The 23,059-nt window shown below is 41.3% G+C and overlaps 1 protein-coding gene across 1 annotated transcript in view; it reads left to right on the top strand.

Moving 5' to 3' along the window:
• Positions 1-22,571, top strand: part of LOC117715169 (pregnancy zone protein-like) — a 41,312-nt gene extending 18,741 nt beyond the window's left edge. The window contains exons 14-36 of the mRNA XM_076940623.1: positions 1,930-2,072; positions 5,219-5,368; positions 6,474-6,638; positions 8,773-8,860; positions 10,797-10,977; positions 11,409-11,637; positions 12,152-12,278; positions 12,672-12,793; positions 13,098-13,152; positions 13,904-13,987; positions 14,473-14,649; positions 14,892-14,982; positions 15,440-15,596; positions 16,022-16,096; positions 16,374-16,551; positions 17,113-17,363; positions 18,131-18,352; positions 18,526-18,656; positions 19,310-19,400; positions 19,899-19,967; positions 20,413-20,515; positions 21,224-21,265; positions 22,401-22,571. Coding sequence (XP_076796738.1) covers positions 1,930-2,072; positions 5,219-5,368; positions 6,474-6,638; positions 8,773-8,860; positions 10,797-10,977; positions 11,409-11,637; positions 12,152-12,278; positions 12,672-12,793; positions 13,098-13,152; positions 13,904-13,987; positions 14,473-14,649; positions 14,892-14,982; positions 15,440-15,596; positions 16,022-16,096; positions 16,374-16,551; positions 17,113-17,363; positions 18,131-18,352; positions 18,526-18,656; positions 19,310-19,400; positions 19,899-19,967; positions 20,413-20,515; positions 21,224-21,265; positions 22,401-22,423 — 2,954 coding nt within the window. The 3' untranslated portion in view covers positions 22,424-22,571. The remainder of the gene's footprint in view (positions 1-1,929; positions 2,073-5,218; positions 5,369-6,473; positions 6,639-8,772; positions 8,861-10,796; positions 10,978-11,408; positions 11,638-12,151; positions 12,279-12,671; positions 12,794-13,097; positions 13,153-13,903; positions 13,988-14,472; positions 14,650-14,891; positions 14,983-15,439; positions 15,597-16,021; positions 16,097-16,373; positions 16,552-17,112; positions 17,364-18,130; positions 18,353-18,525; positions 18,657-19,309; positions 19,401-19,898; positions 19,968-20,412; positions 20,516-21,223; positions 21,266-22,400) is intronic.
• Positions 22,572-23,059: the final 488 nt, after the last annotated feature.

Raw genomic sequence — 23,059 nt, 5'->3', positions numbered from 1 at the left:
GATCTTGAACTCTAGAGAAGACCCAGTGTCCCTGCTTTTCCTAAATGCCTCCATCGCGCTCTTCCTTTACCTTCAAAGGCAGCAGGCAGCACTCCATCTTCAAACCTCACCTGCCTGTCTCCCTTTTATAATCATCCCTATAATGACATTGATGCCACCTGAATAATTCAAAACAATTTTCACATCTCATGGTCCTGGTTTAACATCTGCAAAGGCTTTACCGCCATACAAAATAACATACTCAAAGATTTTTAGGTCTAGATAACCAGGATTAGAATTCTGCTTACCACAAGCACTTCAAAATCCACGTGTCCATCCAACAAGTCAAATTCCGTCTCTCATCAACAAACACCTCAGTCCATCGCAGCCTTCCCTCAAGTCCCCAAATCTCATATATCATCTGCAGAACAGTCCCAAATTAAATCATCTCAAATCATATAGATTAGGCACCAAGGCCTTGCATACAATCAATGGCCAGTGTGAAAATCATCTGTCTGGAGAGAGATGAAATCCACCCAGACAAACGGCCCCAGATTCCAACAAAAACCATCCATCCTTCTGATGAATACTCCAGAGTGGCAAAGCTGGTGGTTGTGATAATTCTATTTTTAGTGTATTGCAAATCCTCCATGTTATTTACCACAGTGACTGCACTGATTTGCATTCTCAGGGTCTGCATTTAAAAAGGGTCCTTCTCCTCCACGGCTTCACTAGCATTCAAGTTGTTTGTCTTTCTTTCTTTCTTTCTTTCTTTCTTTCTTTCTTTCTTTCTTTCTTTGCCTATCTGAACGGAATGAGGTGGAATCTCAGTGTAAATATGATTTGCATTTCCCAAATGGCTACAGACACTGAACATTGTTCATGTTCATCAACTGTGAGCTTCTCCACGTCTTACACACATGTCACTCACCCATTTTATGATTAAGTTGTTCTTTTTTTTTTCCTCATATGTATTCTGTATCTCAATACTCTATTCGGTGAATAGCTGTAGAAGATAACTCCCACTGAGTAGGTGTGTTTTCCCTTCTGAAGTTAACATGTTTCCACAATCACCCACGTCTGAAAGTAACTGCTCTCTAGTTGATTTGACTTTCCTCATGAAGAGAACTGGCTGCTGGCTGCCTCTGCCCGCCATTCTGAATTGCCAAACACCTGGCATTACTTCTCATCTCTATGTTTTTCCTGTCTGTTTATACCATGTTAAGTCTTCTCTAAGATGTCTACTACACCAGGACTCTCACTTGGCATACTTTCTAGAGGACTTTTAGCATGATTCTACCAGTCTAATAAAGATGCAGTATCCCCTTAAAAGCAGGCTCACCATGGGGTCCTTAGGGCTATAGCATCTCTTCAGTCTCTACAGTCTCACTGTAGTTGTGTTATCCATGTGTTTGAAATTTTAAAAGGGGTGGGGGCTGGAGAGATGGCTCAGTGGCTGAGAGCACTGACTGCTCTTTCAGAGGACCTGGGTTCAATTCTTAGCACCCACATGGTGGCTCACAACCATCTGTAACTCCAGTCCCAAGGGATCTAATATTCTCTTCTGGCCTTTATGGGCACTGCACATATACACTGTACAGACATACATGAAGGCAAAACACTCACATACATAAAATAACATAGAGTAAAATATAAAAACTTTTTAGAAATAGAAACATATACTAAGTGCTTTTTCCTACTTAGCCGGGGAAGAAAATTAAAGCCGTATCTATAAAAACGTCATTCATTCAGCATGCATTCATGAAGCGCCACTGCATACAATTCGTTCAGCGTGCATTCATGAAGCACCACTGCATGCACAGTGGCAAAGGTGCAAGTCTTTTTTACGTGATAGGAAATATGAATTCTTAAACTGTTCTAACAACTGTTATGATATAAAGCTAAGAATCCACTCCAAATCCATAATCCTGACTCTTCTTTATTCTCCAGTGAAAGGAGTATTTTCCTTCCCAATTCAAGTGGAGCCAGGCATGGCTCCCGGGGCTCAGCTCCTCGTGTATGCTATTTTACCTAATGAAGAACTTGTCGCTGATGTTCAGGAATTCGAAATCGAGAAGTGTTTTGCCAATAAGGTGGGTGTTTGTGTCTAAGACTGACCCTTTTGTTCTCTCCTTTATAAGTGTGGACAATAAAGAAGTACTAGCTATTTTATTTTTATTTTGAGACATGGTCTCTCTATGTAACACTGCCTGTCCAGGAATTTACTGTATTGACCAGGTTGGCCTAGAACTTACAGAGATCCTCCTACCTCTGCCTTCCAAGTATCAGGATTAAAGTCATACACATCACACCAGGCTTAATATTTATTTTAAAACCACAACATAAGGCTATTAAATATCCCCTCCCAAGGATCTCTCAAGTTAGTGAGAAGAGCCACACACACCTTAACAGTCTAGTGACAATGCCCAAAGGAGGTGGCCACAGGCACAGCTTTTTAATTTGAAAGGTTCATGTGGATTTCAAAATCTATTCCACAGAAAACTTTATATATATATAATTGTCTTTTGTTTTGTGCATATTGCTGTTTTGCTTGGATATATGCCTGTGTACTTTGTACTGTGTGCTTATAAAGGCCAGAAGAGGACACAGGATCTCCAGGGACTGAAGTCAGATGGTGTCAGCTGCCTGCCATGTGGGTGCTGGGAAATGAACCTAGGTCCTCTGGCAAAGTGCCCAGTACTCTTAAAGCTTAATCATCTCTCTAGGCCCCATATCAAACTTTTAAATTATTTTAAAATATTTTGGTATCAAACATTCCATTACAAATACTGTTTCACCAAACTGTGTCTGTCTCACGCTACCAATTCTGTAGCAAACCTCTGTTCCATATACTGCAGGAGAGTGCGCTGCTGTCAGTTTAAAGTTAGTCCCTCAGGCTGGAGAGATGGCTCAGTGGTTAAGAGCACTGACTGTTCTTCCAGAGGTCATGAATTCAAATCCCAGCACCCACATGGTGACTCACAACCTATCTGTAATGGGATCCAATGCCCTCTTTTGGTGTGTCTGAAGACAGCTACAATGTAATCATATAAATAAAATAAATAAATAATTCCTTTAAGAAAACTTCTAAAGTTAGCTCTTCAATATAAAGAGAAAAATGTACAGGCTTTTGACACACCATTAAGGATTAAAATATTTTTAAAAATTAACTTGTCAGTGAGATCTTCTGTTATTTTTAAAGACTTCAAGGCTGTCATGAGAGCTCCATTAAGCTAAAAGTAAGTTTTACCGAAGCAGAATTAGCACTGCACTTGTCTGACTTTTCTTTTCTTTTCTTTTCTTTTCTTTTCTTTTCTTTCTTTCTTTCTTTCTTTCTTTCTTTCTTTTTTTTTGGGGGGGTTGAGTGTTTTGTTTTGTTTTGTTTTGTTGTTTTTCGAGACAGGGTTTCTCTGTGTAGCCCTGGCTGTCCTGGAACTCACTCTGTAGACCAGGCTGGCCTTAAACTCAGAAATCCTCCTGCCTCTGCCTCCCAAGTGCTGGGATTAAAGGCGTGCGCCACCACCGCCCGGCTCTTTCTTTCTCTCTCTCTCTCTCTTTCTTTCTCTCTCTCTCTCTCTCTCTCTTTCTTTCTTTCTTTCTTTCTTTCTTATTTTTACTATTCTAGTAGATGTCAACTTCAGCCACTTTTTTTTAAAAAACTATAACTAGGAGGATAATGTCTATTTACAGCAAGCGGTCATTTGTATACTCACATTACATAGTCACATATAGTGATTGTGCAATGATCTAAGCAAAAGACGGTGCATTCCTGCGTAAATCTTCACTTCCATCTAAGGAGCGCTGTTAAAGTTGGGCACTGTGTCCAGGGGCATCATGCTGGTTCCTCTATGAATTTCCTGTTTAGTGAGTCTCCTGCATCAGCCTCCGGGGTCTTCACTGCAAGTTGTATGTAGTTTCAAGGGGAAATCTTGGGAAGACCCCTCCCCTCTAGCGGTGGGCAGCAGTCCTTAGCCTGGTGAGTTAGCTTCCTCACACTCCAGACATGAAAGCTATCTGAGAGCATATAATTGACAGAAAAAAATTACTTTCTACTCAGAATCAATGCCTGACTGGAAATAATCTCTCTGATTCTGGAAATCTCTGTGTAATACACAAAAATACTTAATAGAAGCCAAACTGCATTCAAAGCTATGTTCACTTCAGATCAAACACCTTTTCACTTAACCATTGACCCAAGGTAGAAGGAAGCACTGACAGTAACCCACATGAGGATTGGTGTGCCACTCATCAGAAGGCTGATGGCCATGCAAATGCCGGCAGGACAGATCTAGGGCAATTACTAATTTACACACACACACACACACACACACACACACACTTGGATGGTGAGCAAAGAGGAGCCTGAGAGAGTGAGGAAGGGCTGGGGTCAGACCCAGTATTTTGTTTTCAGTCTTTTATTGGACAGAGAAAAACTGTTTTCTATTTTAAAACGTCTTTCCTTTAAGACAGTGTGTACACATTAAATATGCATCAGTTTAAGTGGCTCTTCTTCTGACAGCTAGCCCCGCGAATGCCTGTATGCATATAGCTGAAAGGCAAAGGAGAGAAGAGAGTGTAGGTCAGGCATGGTGGATGCATACCTCTGACATCAGCCCTCAGGAGGCTTCAGAAGGAGCCTGGGTTATACCATGAGCTCAAAGCCAAACTGGGATATATGCAAGATCCTGTCTCTAATTTTAAAAGAAGCCAAATGATAAAAAAAAAAAAAAAAAAAAAAAAAAAAAGGTTGGTTTTGAGTGCAGAGCTGAAAGTCCGCTCTGTCCCTGAGATGAAGAGCTGCCGAGTTAAAGCTTTCATCTTCCGCTACTGTGGAGTCAACATACCCCACGTGAATTGATTTTCCATGTGGCTAAGGTGGAATAGAAGTGGAATATGGAGTTTCATGTCTCCCTTCTTAGGAGTATTTCCAATACCATACCAGATTCTATTTCAGTGGGATCAAAATCAATGTGGTTTCTGCTAGTTATAGAAGGAGAAAGAAAGTTAAGTGAGTCGGTGCCACATTTCCAGGTCATTCTCAGGATGTTGAATGGGGAGGTCCTAGGAAAATAACTGTGCTTTAAAATGGCAAAAGAGAACATTTTTAAAACAAAAACAAACAAGCCCCCCCCCCAAAAAAAAAAAACCCTCAACATTGGCTGGAGGAGAGTGTCCAGACTGTAATTAATACTCTTCTTCTTTTTTTTAAGATACTGCTATAATCATGTGCTCTTTGCAGGTAGATTTGAGTTTCCCATCAGCACAGAGCCTGCCAGCCTCTGACACCCACCTGAAGGTCAAAGCCACACCTCTGTCCCTCTGCGCCCTCACTGGAGTAGACCAGAGTGTGCTGCTACTGAAGCCAGAAGCCAAGATCTCACCTCAATCAGTAAGTCCCATTGCAGTCTTGAGAATCAAAAGATGCTGACATGACCAGACCATTTTTTTGTAAACCATAACCACAAAGGACAAGATCCTCACAGTGATAAGCGTGACGTCATCCCCTAACAGTCTCTGAACAGAGTGCTTTACAGATGCGTCTCATTTTACCCTGGTGTTTCTTAACAAGTGAATAATAATTTGGGGGAGGTCTTATCACTCCACTTTAAGAAACACAAGTAGAATGCATTAATTATACTACAACACGTTTGAGAGAAATTAATTTCGTCCAAACCATTTGCTAAGCGGCCACAACTCAAGATGATTGTGTAAGATGCCACATCTTTGTGCTTTCCCTGAAATCAAACACTTATTGGTCTCAAGAGTGGACAAGAACAGCTTCTTCTCAAACATGTCTTTAAAAAGCCTTTGTATTTTCAGAGAAACATCGTCATTTACAGGCTCCTCGGGTTCTTCACTGGGTTTACAGTCATCCTCTGCATCTTCCCTCCAAGTCCAGCACTGTAGAGACGAATGGTTCAGCAGTGACTCTTGTCTCTGAGTACCCATTATCCATCCTCTCTCTCCGCACTATTAACCAGAACACTGCCAGCCACTAACTTTGGTCTTCAGACTCTCCTACTTTCAGATCGGTTTTGATAAATTCACTTCATTTTTTTTTTTCAGTAGGAATCACAAAAAGGTCCAGGCTGTCATTGGACTCATCGGCTAAGGATGACTTTGAGTTTTCAGTCCTCATGCCTCTACCTCCCAAGTGCTGGGATTACACACCTGCACAGGCATGCCCAGTTTCTGTAGTGCTAGAGATGAAATCCAAGACCTCATGCGTATTAGTTAGACAAGCATTCTACCAATTGAGCTACATCTCCAACCTCCTATCTCTTCAAGTATTATATTTTTCCATGAGGATTAGAAACTTTGACATTTTGTCTCTTTCTGTGACTCCCTGCCTCGTCCCTTGTATAACACACGGTTTAGTTATGTTAATAACTAAAACCATGGTGATTTAAATCCTATATTGAGCCCTGCTACATTAAAATTCTTTAAGCAGTACAACAAGAAACAGTTTCCCTTTCTTCTCCTCCAATATACAGATATATAATTTGCTGCCAGGAAAGGCTTCCCCGGTTATTTTGATTCGTGCCCCAGGGAATTACGAAAGTGAGAAATGCATCAGTTCAGAAGACATCATTCACAACGGGCTCGTGTACACACCAAAGCAAACTCTGAGTGACGACGATGCACACAGCATTTTCCAGGTAATCCCTCCTGAAACGTAGCAGATCTGAGTTCTAAGTCTGTGTTAAGATGCAAAAATCCAATGCTTCTAAGCACCACAACCTAACCCTTCCCTCTCTTTAACAAAATGATAAATAAGAGAAAAGAGTCTCAGAGGAGTGGGTTAATTTGTGTGCAAACACATCTACCAGGATTATTTCTCAGGCATCTTAAATAGCAAGTGGTTATGTGTGTTTGTGTGTGTGTGTGTGTGTGTGTGTGTGTGTGTGTGTGTGTGTTAGAGATTAATATATGTCAATATATAAGTCATTAATATATAAGATAATATATAAGTCATTTTTGGAAGCCATAATATAAGTCATTTGCACAATAAATTCTTTAAATGTTTTAAAGCATCTGTATACACATTGTTGATCATATCCCTCTGGTAACATCCCACACTCTCTATCCTCACAATTTCCATGAGCAGCTTTGTCCCCTAGACTGTTTCACTTCTACTTTAATTAATATTAGCAGGCAAGACTTTATATATCTACATAAAGTCTAGGAACCACAAATGAGAGAAAACATAGAATCACAGAAAATGTGGTAAATTTTATTTCTCATTTCATATTATTATCTCCAGTTACATTTATCTTCCTGCAAATGACATGACTTCATTGTTCTCTATGACTAAAAAAAACTAATATATATATATATATATATATATATATATATATATATATATTTGTTTATATGACATATATATGATACATGGTGTGTGTGTGTGTGTGTGTGTGTGTGTGTGTGTGTTACTTTCCCTATTTATGCCTCTATTTCCAGACAGCTAAGTTGGTTCTGTCAGTTAGCTATTGCAAACAGTGATTCCATAAAAGCTGAAATGCAAGTGACTGTGATGGTCTGACACGCAGTACTTGGGTAAAGAGGTAAAATAGTCATATAGGATATCTGCCTCTTTCTAGGTCTCTGAGAGCCCTCCACATTTCCATAGTGGCTGGACGAGTTTAAGACATTGAGGGGTGTTTATTTGTGACTGACATTTAAAGGGAACTTTAAGAACAGGTGACTTGAGGGTTCAGGTGATCACAGTGTGAGTACTTGAGAGAAGATCTCAATGACAATAAACTGAGAAAGAAAAGAGAGGGAGAAAATCCTCAGAGGGTGAGCTAAGTACAGATACTCGGGGAAGGGGTAACTAACGTAGCCTATGGTTTCAAGAGAAAAGGCAGGGAAAGAACAAACTCTTTCATCATTAAGTACATAAGTTAGGTTAGTTAGTGCATCCATTCATACAAACATATAGATGCAGGTGTTTTGTGAGGAAAAGGAAAGTAACATAAGACAAAAAAAAAGAAAAAGAAAGAAAGGAAGAAAGAAAGAGAGAGACAGAAACAAGGAAGGAAGGAAGGAAGGAAGGAAGGAAGGAAGGAAGGGAGGGAGGGAGGGAGGGAGGGAGGGAGGGAGGGAGGGAGGGAGGAAAGAAGGAAAGAAGGAAAGAAGGAAAGAAGGAAAGAAGGAAAGAAGGAAAGAAGGAAAGAAGGAAAGAAGGAAGGAAAACCATTACAGAAGCAATAGGCACAGGAGACTGTCTTAGGGTTTTACTGCTGTGAACAGACACCATGACCAAGGCAACTCTTATAAAGACATTTAATTGGGGCTGGCTTACAGGTTCAGAAGTTCAGTCCATTATCATCAAGGTGGGTACATGACAGCATCTAGGCAGGCATGGTGCAGGCAGAGGTGAAAGTTCTACATCTTCATCTGAAGGCTGCTAGCAGAATACTGACTTCCAGGCAACTAGCATGAAGGTCTTATAGCCCACACCTACAGTGACACACCTACTCCAACAGAGCCACACCTTCTAAGAGTGCTACTCCATGGGCCGAACATATACAAACCATCACAGAGACAATTATCTTAAAGTGGGGCAGAAGAAATGGACTTGAATCCCATTTCACACTCATTAGCCCCGTGACCTTGACCTTCTGGGACAACACTGTGTGTTATAGGTTTTCCTTATTTGATACAGAATCTTTACCTTGATCCTAGAGACCATGTGTCAAACAGTAATGAAATCGCAGCATGAGCCCAAGAGAAGAATCACAGTCTCACGATTGAACTTTCTAACACCTTTAACATGTAATGTTTTTCCAGTCTATAGGATTAAATATTTTTACCAACTCCAAAATCCACAAGCCACACTTTTGTCCAATGTATCAACACTATCCGCCTATGCAAGGAGGTAAGTGTGTGATTTATTTGTCTTCCAGAATAATAGGAGCAAAAAATAATTGATGCTTCTCTCAGATAGGGTGGGTGTTTAAAGAGCATTTTTATACATACTGAATCGTAGGCTCCTCGCTGCTCCTTTGACAAAGTAGTCCCAAGTCACATCCGCCAAAGATGGGCGTGATTACTGTTTCTCTCTGCATGTCCTCACCCCTCCCAGACTTCTCTCTTCCTCGATTCCCTCTCCTTTCTCCCTTCCCTTGTCAAAATTGGCCTTTTTATCCTATCATCTCATTTCTTCATCTTTCCCCTGTCTTCTGTAGACAGCACATCTAAGTCAGCCATGCCAGCATCTGAGGCTTCCATGAGAGCGAGCACCCCCATCTCAGCGGCTGGGCTTCATGTTGCCTTTCTAAGCTTTTTCCATGTTACACTCACACAGAAGCTACTTGTGAGTCCATTTCTTTGCTCTTCCTGACTCTTGCCTCAAAAGACCTTAATTCTAATTGCCTGGTGTTTTATCCTATAATTACACTTAAAATTTGCTTGACTATGGTAAGCATACTCCTGAAAAAGACTTTTTACTCTAGAGGGGCTTTTCAATAACTTCTGAAGGTGCCTTCCCGTCATAGTGAACACACTTGCACAGTCACTGCCCTGGAATTTCCTCCCCATCTGGATTCCCATCAACCAAGAACCACCTTAAGTTCCACAGGATGAAATATCCTGATCAGGTTACAGCTGATCCCAGCAATGTATAACAGACTTCTTAAACTTGGCACACTCATAACCTCTTTTCAAATGTAACCTTGCCAGGAACCTGTATCACACAGTTACAAATATCAAATGTTCAATGAGAGTAAATCATAAAGAAATTTATTTTAAGACGATTCTTTGGTATGCCTATACATTTGCCATTTACTAAAGACAAAAGTAAATTTGCATACTAATAAGATAAACGTGCTAGTCTATATTTGCATAAAGAATTAAATTTTAGACATATATTGGATACTTGAAGCACCTTCACTGTTTCTCTTTTTTTGGGGGGGGTGGTGGGTGGTTTTTCGAGACAGGGTTTCTCTGTGTAGTCCTGGCTGTCCTGGAACTCACTTTGTAGACCAGGCTGGCCTCGAACTCAGAAATCCACCTGCCTTTACCTCCCAAGTGCTGGGATTAAAGGCGTGCGCCACCACGGCCCGGCAATCCCTTCACTGTTTCTCAATCTTGATTGATAGGTTGACTTTATACTCATCAATTCTGAGAGTGGCACTTCACGTAAATACACAGTAAAAACAGTATATGCATGTTTGTGGCCATTTCAGAAATGAGTGGGCGTTGTATGCCAACACCGTGCTAAAACTCATCAAAGCATATGTTTATCAAACTCAAACGGACAACTCAAATGACAGCCCTTTTTAAACTCAGATATTCTAAATGATACAACCTAAAGATAGACTAGTTTGGTACCTTTGTGATAGAAAGTATTAAAATTCCTGGCAGTTGTAACTAAGCTGTTATGCTTCTATTAGAGCAGAAACCTTTATACATAAGACAAAACGGCTGTAGTTCATAACCCACGACAGCCTGGAATCTGAGTCAGGGTTCAAAGTACACATGTTGCAGGCTGGAGAGATGGCTCAGTGGTTAAGAGCACTGATTGCTTTTCCAAAGCCAGTGGCTCACAACCATCTATAATGGACTCTGATGCCCTCTTCCGGTGTGTCTGAGGACAGCTACAGTGTACTCACATATATAAAATAAATCTTAAAAGAAAGAAAGAAAGAAAGAAAGAAAGAAAGAAAGAAAGAAAGAAAGAAAGAAAAAAGTGCATATGTTGCATGCTTAGGTCCAAGGTCCCAGAGAAATGGGCAATGCAAACCTGAGAACATACAACCATCCAGAAAAACAGTTAGGAGAACAGGGGCTCGTCATTTGTTTTCTTCTCACAGCAATGCCTCAAGCCTTAGCTATGGCTGCAAGCCCAGGAGTCAGCGGCTTCAGATCAAGAGGCCCTGTGATGGGCAGCGCAATGATGATGAGTACCCCGGAAAATGCTCCGGTGGTGGAAGTAAGAGAGACAGTGCGGAAGTACTTCCCGGAGACCTGGATCTGGGACTTGGTGTCGCTGGAGTGAGTTGAGTGTCCCCTGGGATTTAGCCTAGGTGAAGGTGTGAGTCCCACTCTAGGACGTTGGGTCCGGATCCTTTCCGTTCTACAACCTCAGAGCAGAACAATCCTTTTCCCCCTTATGTGGCTCCCAGTCGACAGTAGTAACAGAAAATAGGGAGCTATCTTCTCCCCCAGGGAAAAAGAAAGGAAACAAGGAAAAGAGAGTGGGGGAGGGGGAGAAAGAAAATTTAAAAATGGGAGGGACAGACAGGAAGGGAAGAAGAGGGGAGCAGAGAACTTCCAGAGACCAACAGAAGCATCCGCCCCCTAGATTTAGTCCCGTGTTTTCTGCGCTTGGTTTCTGAGCTATCGCTTTCTGGTTTGTTGTCTGTCTGTCTGTTTGTTTGTTTGTTTGTTTGTTTGTCTTTCCTGTTCTTTTTCCTCCACACCAGCGTATCCGGGGACGGTGAGTTGGCAGTAAAGATCCCCGACACCATCACTGAGTGGAAGACCAGTGCATTCTGCTTGTCTGAAGCTACTGGCCTTGGTCTATCCTCCACCATCTCCCTTCAAGCCTTCCAGCCCTTCTTCCTGGAACTCACTCTCCCCTACTCTGTGGTCCGAGGAGAAGCCTTTACCCTCAAAGCCACCGTGCTCAACTACATGTCTCACTGCATTCGGGTAAGGGCCTTTCTCTGCAAGTGAATCCCACACCTCTCATTACCTAGGAGTCATCAGGCCCCTCCTAATGCTACGTGAGATGCACTTTGACTTTGGAAGGGAGCAAGTACTCAGAGAAAAAGTTCTCTGACGACAGACTTTTTTTTTAATTTGTAAGTATGTGAGAGACAGACTTGAGTCTCACTGCGCACACAGCCCCCCAGGCTGACCTAAAAACTCCCACCTTCCTGCCTCAACTAGCAGTGTGCTAGAATTATAGTGTCACCACGCCCAACTAAACTACTTCATATTTAAAGTCTGTCTAAAGAAACGTCTCTTCCTCCATTGACACAGAGAACTCCTCGGCATTTACACTGTTGCTATAACCCTCAAGCCTCATGTTGCAAACATCTAAACTTCAAAGTATATGCTAGGATGTACCCATTTTGGCACATCTCAGTCTCTGGACTTGTCTGCATTCTCAGCTTCTTGCCCCTCGCCCTGATTCTTTCTGCCTGTCTGGGTTTGGGAACAGATCCGTGTGGACCTAGAGAATTCTCCTGATTTCCTGGCAGCCCCAGTCGGGGACCATGAAAATTCTCATTGCATCTGTGGAAATGAAAGAAAAACCGTGGCCTGGGTTGTGACCCCAAAGTCGCTGGGTGAGTGGCAAAGCTGTTGACTGATTTCATGCTTTGTGTTGCAATGGTTTGCTCTGGCTCTGATCCCAGTGCATGTTTTTCATCCTCTTGAACTTAACTGATCAACCAAGCAGAAAAGTGTACATTGTGTGTGGGAAAAGAGGGGTATAACACTTAACACAGAATAACTGTGTTTTTCCGAATTTTTAAATTCATTTATTTGCTGTACGTGTACCACGAAGCACATGTGGGGGTCAGATGACAACTTGTGGGGAGTTGGTTGTCTGTTTCTACCATGTGGGTCCCAGGGATTAAACCCAGGGTGTCAAGCTTGGCAGCCAGCATCTTCAACAGCTGAGTTAGCTCACTGGCCTGGGCATTACCATTTAAAGCCATCAAAATTTTATCTCCCAGGGGAGGTGAACTTCACAGCTACTGCAGAAGCTTTGCAGTCTCCAGAACTGTGTGGCAATAAGTTGACAGAAGTGCCAACCCTTGGACAGAAGGACACTGTAGTGAAGCCCGTAATAGTCGAGGTGTGTGAGTACTGAGTCTGACATATGACATGTTTATATTCTGGGAGACATTTCTGTATCACATTTCCAAGTTTGTGTATGGGCCTACATATCTCTCTCTCTCTCTCTCTCTCTCTCTCTCTCTCTCTCTCTCTCTCTCTCTTTCTCTCTCTCTCTTTACTAATACTTAAATGTGACTGGTCTGGGTTTTTGTTTTGTTTTGTTTTGTTTTTGTTTTTTACTTTTACATGATGTGTCATTTTTTTCTTGTATGTTACTTGCTTGTCATTTTTACCTTCTGGTTTTTTTTTCTTCCAACACTAAGCCTGAAGGAATCGAGAAGGAGCAAACGTACAACACACTGTTATGCCCACAAGGTGGTAAGTGTGACAAAACAGAATCCTCAGCTTAAGCCACTTAGTAGAATTTCTTTTTCTTTTTCTTTTTTTTTTTTTTTGTTTGTTTTTTTTGTTTGTTTGTTTGTTTTTTGGTTTTTTTTTTTTTTTTGAAATCTGCCTGCCTCTGCCTCCCAAGTGCTGGGATTAAATGTGTGTGCCACCACTGCCCGACTAGTAGAATTTCTAACTGTGGAAAAATCATCTCTGGAATATGGATTACTCTGAAGAAGAAAATAAAACAGAAAGTTGCATGCTCTTTCCACACACACCCAAAGATATCTCATGGAGAGAAGCCCTTTCTGGGTGAAATGAGTCAGGGTGGGCGCATTTCCCCAGGGTAATCAGGATAAGCTCCATCGAGGCTTCTCATTATTGCCATTTTTATTACCATATTTTAAGAATAAAGAAGAGGCATGGTGAAGACATTGCCAGGATGTTCTTCTTAGTGATGAGAACTTAAACCCTTGACTGGGACAGGATTCTTTCTAATACATCATGTCTATAAAACTCCTCAGACTGTTGAGGATGGAAGGATGGGTGTGACATTGGTCTGTCGCACTATTACATTCATAATTTAAATATACCAATACTTGTGCTTTGATTGAGAGTATCTCTAGGGACCTGAGGAACAGGGGCAGAAGAACCCCAGAGGACTGCACACACACGTAATTGGGGGACCCCCCCCCCCTGCAGCACACACACACTGTAATTGTCTAATGTCTTCTTTCATTAGATAATGAGTTACAAGATAATTGGTCACTGGATCTTCCACCCAATGTGGTTGAAGGATCTGCCAGGGCTACACATTCCGTTTTGGGTAAGTCTCTCAGCCCAAGCTGTAGCAGCCGTCCCTCACTGTAATACTATGTGTGACTAATGACATCACTGACCACCGGATGTTAGACTAAGAAAAGGAGCAGCAAGTTCAGGCCTACCCTGTGCATGAATGAGCAGCGGGCTGAACAGATGCTGTACGCAGCAGTGTGCTTTGGTCAACTCTGACAGCTAAGATGGGCTGTGTTCTCATCTTGCAGTAACCCATGGGGTGACAGTGGGTCTGAAAGAATATGGAAACAATAATTCCGTTTTTTTCCAGACATCATGGCCCGTCAGAAAAGATGTCACCTCTCAGCATTCAGTTTCTTTCCTGCTGTCTGTGTGTCCTGGAGCCATCTGTTTTTATCATTTTTTATATAACTTTTTTTGTCTTTCCTTCTATTAATAGCATAGTCCCTTGGCTATATTTTCCTACTACAAGACAAGCCATCTCTATCTCTCTATATATTTCTCTATATTCCTCAGGTGATATACTAGGCTCTGCACTCCAAAACCTCCAGAATCTTCTCCAGATGCCCTATGGCTGTGGGGAACAAAACATGGTCCTTTTTGTCCCTAACATCTATGTTCTGAACTATCTGAATGAGACACAACAGCTGACAGAGGCGATCAAGTCCAAAGCCATTAGCTACCTCACCAGTGGTAAGCAACTTTACCAACACATCTAAATGCCTTCTGTTCGGTTACGCTTTTGGTCATTATTGTTGGTGTGATTTCCAATCAAATGCCCCTCTTGAGAATAAGGATTCTCAATAGTGTCGATTACCTTAGAAGCATGTGATTAGAACATCTTTACTCAATGGCTCTTTCATAGAGTTAAGATAAACAAATAGTAATTGCCTAATGTCACTCTACTTTGTAAATGACTGGCATTCCCTCTCCAGGGTATCAGAGGCAGCTGAACTATCAGCACAGCGATGGCTCGTACAGCACATTCGGGGACCGTGGTGGTAGGAACAGTCACGGAAATACTTGGTAAGATGAAATATTCTCTTCCTGCTCTGCTGATCTGAGGTCACTTCAGGAGTCTAGAAATAGCTGTTCTCTTGCACCTGGAATTCTTTTCTAGAAGATTTACTTATTATTAAAACCTTAAATGTCAACCCTACTGATCCCTAAAAACCTGCCTGCTCCACCAGCACAGCTATTAACAGTGAAATCAAAGAGACAGAGGTGTGAGGTGGGAAGTGCAGTTGTCCACAGTGATGGGGAAGGGTTCCCACTGCCCTTTGGAGAAGGCAGTTTTGATGGGAGGGTGCTATAACAGTTCAAAAAATATATCTATTTTAGAAGACCAAAGGAGTGACACTATCAACTAACACCCCCAAAATGAGTCCCACTGAACCATGAAGATCAGTGTCCACAGACAACACATAGTGAGCTTTAAGAGTAACATTGTCCTGCTGTCTTTTTCTCTTTTTCTGCCGGACAGGCTCACTGCATTTGTGCTTAAGGCCTTTGTTCAAGCTCAGTCATACATCTTTATAGAGAAGACACACATCACAAATGCTTTCAACTGGCTCTCGATGAAACAAAAGGAGAACGGTTGTTTCCAGCAGTCTGGATACCTGCTCCACAATGCGATGAAGGTGAGGCTCTGCTTCCCCACTAGAGTCTCAAGGTTGTGATATTTAGGAAGGGAGGCTTCTGTAAGAGTTCTCTGGTCCTTCGGGCTGGAGAGATGAGTCCTCAGTTAACAGTGGTTACTGCTATTGCAGAGGACCTGTTTGGTTCCCAGCATCCTTCTCAAGCCTTTCACAACTACCTGTTAACAACAGCTCCAGATGACCCACTGCCCCCCCTCTTCTGGCATCAGTGGGTACTGCATGCATGCACAAACCCACACATAGATACACACATATACACATGATTTTAAAATCTTAAAAAGAAAAAGAGAAGAGTCTTCCAGTCCTAATGACATAACCCAGAGGGTCTAATGCTTTTAAAACAGACTTAGCAGACTCTAACTAACAAATACTGAGGTGTGTGAGAGTTCTCCCTCCATTCCTTCCAGGGCGGTGTGGATGATGAAGTGACTCTCTCAGCCTACATCACCATCACTCTGCTGGAGATGCACCTGCCTGTCACTGTATGTATATGCCCATCCCTATACCTCCTTCACAAATGTAAGAAATAAGAAAAAAAGAAATCACAGAACCATAACCCCCTGAGGAAAACTCCAGTTTTGATGGTCTTCAATCTTGGTATATTTCACTGCGACAGGGTTGAGCAAGTCCTTTTAAGAAGATTTAGAGGAAACTCCTCCCTGGTTGTAACAGAGTGGCTCTCGACCTGGGGTTAGCCTGGTGGGTAGCTCCTTAGCCTGGTCCTGTAATTCTGAACTTGCCTTTCATCTTCTCTTACAGCACAGTGTTGTTCGCAATGCTCTATTTTGCCTGGAAACGGCTTGGGCGTCCATCTCACAGAGCCAAGAAAGTCATGTCTATACTAAGGCATTGCTCGCCTATGCCTTTGCCCTGGCAGGAAACAAAGCCAAGCGAAGCGAGCTGCTTGAATCTCTAAACAAAGACGCTGTGAAGGAAGGTAGGCTCTTCCGCTGCAGAGTATACTTAACAAGACATCGCCAGTGATACAAAGGCAGAGTCCCTCTTGTCCAACCTTTACCAGAAGGAGAACATGAGAAACTGTCATTGACCCAACACCTGAGTGACAGGAACCAGTTTATTGACACACACACTACTAATTTTATATAATCGGTATTTACATAATCAGCTGGTGCTACACAAGTATATAAGAGACGCAAACACTCCCCCTGTGATCATCTGGGCATTTGGTGTATGCCCTTGCTAAAGACCTGCTCAAGGCCAGGCAAAGTGGCTCACAGCTTTAATCCCAGCCTTAAAAAGCAGAGACAGGTGGATCTCTGAGTTCAAGTTCAAGGCCAGAATGGGTCTAGATAGTGAGAACATGTCTCAAAACAAAAAAAAAAAAAAAAAAAAAAAAAAAAAGGGGGGGGTGCTTGTGACTGTGGAAAACATTTGTGAATTTCATCTGTGCCCATTCATTAGCTGAGCTAATTGTCATTCATAGGCTAGCTTTTAAAACCTGTTTTAAGCTTAAAATCCCATCCTTTCTGTTTGAAAGAGGATTCGATGCACTGGGAACGTCCTGGTTCTGGGAATGTTCAGGCCAGGAGGTCTGTAACCTTACCCTATAAACCACGGGCCCCTTCTGCTGAAGTGGAGATGACGTCTTACGTGCTTCTTGCCTATCTTGCCTCTGAGTCTTCCCGGCCTACACGGGACCTGTCTTCATCAGACCTGTCTACAGCATCCAAGATTGTGAACTGGATCAGCAAGCAGCAAAACTCCAATGGGGGCTTCTCCTCCACTCAGGTCTGTGGAGAGACCCTACGAGGGAAAGAGAAATCAATGAATCTATACATAAACACAGACATACTCTGGGAACTAAATAGCTGGATCATCAATACTTCTAACTTACATTTTCTCCATCCCTCCATCACCAAGTCCCACCTAGTTCACATGGGGAGCACTACTCGGTCCTCCTTACCCTCCCCTTACCTTCTCCTCACATGGGTCCTCAACATCACCATGGGTCAGTTTTTATTTACTGTTTTTATTTAAAAAACAAAAAAATCCCTACTACCTCCATAAGAAAAAAAGTAACTTTATTTTCATCCACAAACTAAAATTCTCCAATATTCTACCTAAGCTATTTCCTGTCCAGAGTAGTTTATGCTGTTTCTGAAAAGGGCTTACTGCCATTTCTGGGACCATTTGAAACATCCTCCAAAATGTTCCTTTCCTTCTACATAAATATGTTTTATTATTCAAGAATTATCTTATTTCTCATCTTTAGTCTCCTTTTTCTCTTAGCCTACATCCTCTTCCCCATTTCTAACTTGCAACAAATATTGCATCACAGATTTATAAATTACTGGGGTCATATGTTCAGTTCATATTTCTGTATATATTGTAATTTGTGTAAATGATAAAACTTATTCCTCCCGAAGTAGCTAGATTGGGTCCCCATTAGTACACAGGACTGAATGCTGAAGGGAAGTAGTGCTAACACTGTACATTCAGTGTGGCTTTGCTGTTGCTGCTTTCGCTGCAATTTCTGTATCTTTCGTTTTTCTCAGGACACAGTGGTGGCTCTTCAAGCCCTCTCCAAATATGGAGCTGCCACTTTTACGAAAAGTAAGAAAGAAGTGAAGGTCACCATCGTCGAGTCTCCAGGGACCTTCTCTCATACTCTCCATGTTAATGATGGCAATCGCCTGCTGCTGCAGGAAGTCAAGCTGCCAAATCTGCCCGGAAATTACATCACCAAAGGGTCCGGCTCAGGATGTGTGTACCTCCAGGTGAGGCTTCCAGGGCCCAAGAGAATGGGCATGTGGGAGAGGATATGTGGATGAATACACTTCATTGCACAGCCAAAACGCAAGTCTGTGCTAAGGGAATAGTTGAGTTACTTAAAAGAGGCTGCGAGGTATTCCGGCACTGGGATAAAGAATTTTGCTGTTGTTGTTTTCAGACATCTCTAAAGTACAACATCCTCCCAGAGACAGAAGGAGAAGCACCCTTCATTCTGCAGGTCAACACTCTCCCCTTAAACCTTAATAAGGCAGAAGATCACAGAACATTCCAGATTCACATCAATGTAAGGTAAATCCTAAATTACAACCAGTCCACTTGTAGAACACATTTAAAAAAATGGGTTAGCTTCTGTGGAAGAAATTCATTGTACAAAGTTATGCTTTTTAAAGTGTGTTAACTTCTGTGAAAGAAACACACTGTGCAAAGTTTTTTTAAAAATGGGCTCTTGTATTTGTTTTTTTGATGTTGTTTTGGTTTTTTTGGTTTTTTGGTTGGTTTTTTTGTTTTGTTTTGTTTGGTTGGTTTTTTGAGACAGGGTTTCTCTGTGTAGTCCTGGCTGTCCTGGAACTCACTCTGTAGACCAGGCTGGCCTCAAACTCAGAAATCCGCCTGCCTCTGCCTCCCAAGTGCTGGGATTAAAGGCGTGCGCCACCACTGCCCGGCGCTCTTGTATTTGTTAACAAGTACATTTTCTTAACTCTTACTGAAAGGCCTTAGCATTGAGAATATATCTCAGGAATACACACATATATATACATAAACATTCACCTACACACACACAAGTGTGTGTGTGTGTTCTATCTGAAGAGAGAAAAATGGTGAGATTTCCAAACAACTACACAGATATAATAGAAAGAAGCCGAGTGGTGAAGTTTAGACTTCTGGCTTCAGTGAGTCCTGGGGATGCTGTAAGGACTGATCTCTGTGTGTTATCTACACAGCTACACTGGAGAACGACCCAGCTCCAACATGGTCATTGTTGATGTGAAGATGGTATCAGGCTTCATACCTGTGAAGCCATCTGTGAAAAAGGTAAAGCCTGGGCCACCAGTAGAAGAGGTCTAACACTAAACCATTGATGAAAAGGGAAAACCTTAAACCATTGGTGGGAATGCCGTACTATTTGTCTATTTAATTTTATTGATGTAGTTTTCACAGAGCTTACTCCGCAAACCTGCCTCTCCAGAGTGTAGTTCATTAGCTACTGTTTGTACTCGTTAGGGTGTCTAATTTCTAGCTTCACACCCAATGTACTAGCAAACCATTGGCTATGGGGTATGTGGACACACTTTCGAAAACATGTATACACACACACATATGAATCTCCTTATACATCCCTAGTGTATGTATATATCACATATATGTATCTACACACATACATATGAATAGGAAGCATTCAATAAGTATCATCATTATGACTAGTATTCCTAAAGAAAAAAATCACCAGTTTATATTCTCCATAGAAGCCTTTTATATTGATAAATACCTGCAGACTGCTCCTACCATAAATGTCCCTCACTCCATCAACAGCTCCAAGACCATCCTAACATTCAGAGGACTGAAACGAACACCAACCATGTTCTAGCCTACATTGAAAAGGTAAGACGTTGTGACTCTGTGGGCCCTGTGAGAAGTGAGGGAGAGTCTAACAAGACCATCAAGAGCCAGGTGATGGTGGCACATGCCTATAATCCCAGTGTTTGGGAGGCAGTGGCAGGAGGATCCCTGTGAGTTCCAAGCTAGCCTTGTCTACAGAGTGAGCTCCAGGACAGCCAGGGTCACATAGGGAAAACCAACAATAACAATAAAAGCCCATTAAGAATTCAGAGTCAGTCTTGCTACGCACTACTTCTTTATCATACACATGCACACGCACACGCATGCACGTAGCTATGTTATACAGATCAAAACATGTCCTGTTCTCTTCCAGGCTGTGAAGTGGGAGACAGCACACTCATACATCTTGGTATATCTTAAGAATACAAGGGGATGACTAATGACTAAATTAACCATTGATCCCAATTCTGTCCTCTCACCTCTTCAGCTAACCAATCAAACCCTGGGTTTCTCCTTCATGGTGGAACAAGACATTCCCGTTAAGAACCTAAAACCAGCCCCAGTAAAAGTCTACGATTATTATGAAACAGGTGAGTGGAATCCAGACATGACACGCCGAGCTTTGATAGGAGACAGTGCCTAGTTTAATAAAAGGTTACCTTAAACAAAACACCAAAACATTTCACTGGAAAAAAGTGAGATTGTGGTCACTTATAATTGTGTTTTTGTATATTGACCTATTGGGTGCACCTTAAACAAGCCTTAGAGCCATTCTGATGAAGACATCATGAAAAATTTAGTCATAAAATTTCTAAATTTTCCCTTTAAATTCAAAAATCCCCTTTAAAATTGCTTGCTCAGAGCTAGATTTTTCTAGAAAGGTAGAATAGCAATATTTTTTAAAATCACATCTTGCTACCTATGTGTGACATAAAACCTTGATTTATTTGATCTATTTTCTATGTGCTATAGATAATCCACCACCCCACCCCCCAAGAGTTTCTTCCATTTGGTCCCAACTCTGAACTTGATTATACTATGCTTGGTTATACCAGTGTTGATGATGTCTCCTCCTTAACTGAGCACACACAGGGAACACGTGGTCAGAGCGAGGCTGGAGTCTGCCCCTCAGTTCTGCTCCTTAGCCCTGGGTCTCTTAGGCTCCACCCCCAATCAAAATAACTTAGTTTAGCCTGTATTTTCATGAATTCTATAGCTACAATTTATGCCTTCTTTCTTCACTTGTATGGGTTTCCCCACAACTAACCACTTTCTGCCCAATAATTTCTGTGTTCTAGATGAATTCGCCATTGAAGAATACAGTGCCCCTTTCAGTGATGGTACAGTACACTCAAATCTTATGCCAACTTAAAGAAGGCAAATGAGCACCTGCTTGAGTGTTTATGCTAGGCTGTTTTGGGGTTTTTGGTTTTTTTTTTTTTTTTTTTTTTTTGAGTGTAACATTTTGTATTATTAACTGGGCTGTATCAGATACATTGTAGAATTTCTTAATAGAAAAAATACTAGTGAAATATAATTACTAGTACCGAAGTGATCTGTGTTTATCTAAATTTTTTAATTTGAGAGATGTATTTGAGAGAGAATGTGAAGTTGGGTAGAGAGGAAGGTAGAAAGGACCTGGGAAGAGTTGAATAGGAGAAAGAATATGGCCAAAATACATAAAATTCTTCAAATGAAGAAATAAATACATATATATTATATGTTATATAATATATAATATTATGTTATGTTATAATATTATAATAATATATAATTATATATATATATAATTCATGAGATGTAAAAATTAAACCATCTAGTGTTTACATTATACCATTATACACACACACACTTTTTTTTTTTTTTTTTTTTTTTTTTGGTTTTTCAAGACAGGGTTTCTCTGTGTAGTCCTGGCTGTCCTGGAACTCACTCTGTAGACCAGGCTGTCCTCGAACTCAGAAATCTGCCTCTGCCTCCCAAGTGCTGGGATTAAATGCATGTGCCACCACCGCCCAGCAAGGAATTTCTTGTATATGAGATTTCCCCTGCTGTGCCACATGGGTAATTGCAGTGACGTTGAATTTACCAATGTACATTTAAAAGTATCTTAGAAAAATGTGTGCCGGGCAGTGGTGGTGCACGCCTTTAATCCCAGCACTTGGGAGGCAGAGGCAGATTTCTGAGTTCAAGGCCAGCCTGGTCTACAGAGTGAGTTCCAGGACAGCCAAGACTACACAGAGAAACCCTGTCTCGAAAAAAAAAAACAAAAAAAATCCTTTAGGTTGATTGCAGGATCACTCTTGCACAACAAATCATTTTCTACAATACTTTGGTTCTCATTTTTAAACTTTGAAGAAGACCTGAGAACTGTTTCGTTGTTGAAGACAATTAAAGATTTATAATTGAATATTAAAATTAGTTCTCTCGGTAGGTGTGCAACTTTCCTTGATGTCTTCTAACTATTCTTCTCTTTAGGCTCTGAACAAGGAAATGCTTAAAAATAGGAACCTATAGACTTCCCCAGAAGTACTCTTCCACACATGAAGAACCAAGACCCGTCAGAAGAAAGGCAGCGAGATAACTGGGAGGGAGTTAAAAACCCATACAATTTATACGTTGAATAAAGCTATGACATTTACAACTGTCTTCATTTTGTGTTTTTATCTTTACGTTTATTTTCTTAAATAAGGGTTTTATTCTCTGTGGCACTTTTAACAATAAGTAAGTTACAAAAAGAGAAACAATAGGAAATACTACAAAGGAAAAATTTTTTTAAAAAGTGTTTGTTAGCTTAGCCCACAAGGACATGGGAAAAGCAAACCTCTGTTTTCTAACATTGGAAAATGGGTCAAATGCTCATCAATAAGGCCAATAATGGTCACATACATACATATATACATATATATCAGAGTATATGTGTGTATATATATATATATCTCAGAGTGGCATATACATATCAGAGTACTATTGCACAATATTAGATGGTGCAAACAATCAATAAACTCACCTGCCTACAGGTGGTTTTCAGTAAACTAAAAGAGCTCCAGATAAAGAGATAGTATCAGAAGTGAGGGTGACCAGGTTGTTTATTTTTTTCTTTCTTTTCCAGTTTATCCTTAAAACTGTTTCTAACT

This window comes from Arvicanthis niloticus, chromosome 9 (assembly GCF_011762505.2).
Source record: "Arvicanthis niloticus isolate mArvNil1 chromosome 9, mArvNil1.pat.X, whole genome shotgun sequence".
NCBI classification, from domain to species: Eukaryota; Metazoa; Chordata; class Mammalia; order Rodentia; family Muridae; genus Arvicanthis; species Arvicanthis niloticus.
This window is presented reverse-complemented; position numbering and strand designations above follow the sequence as displayed.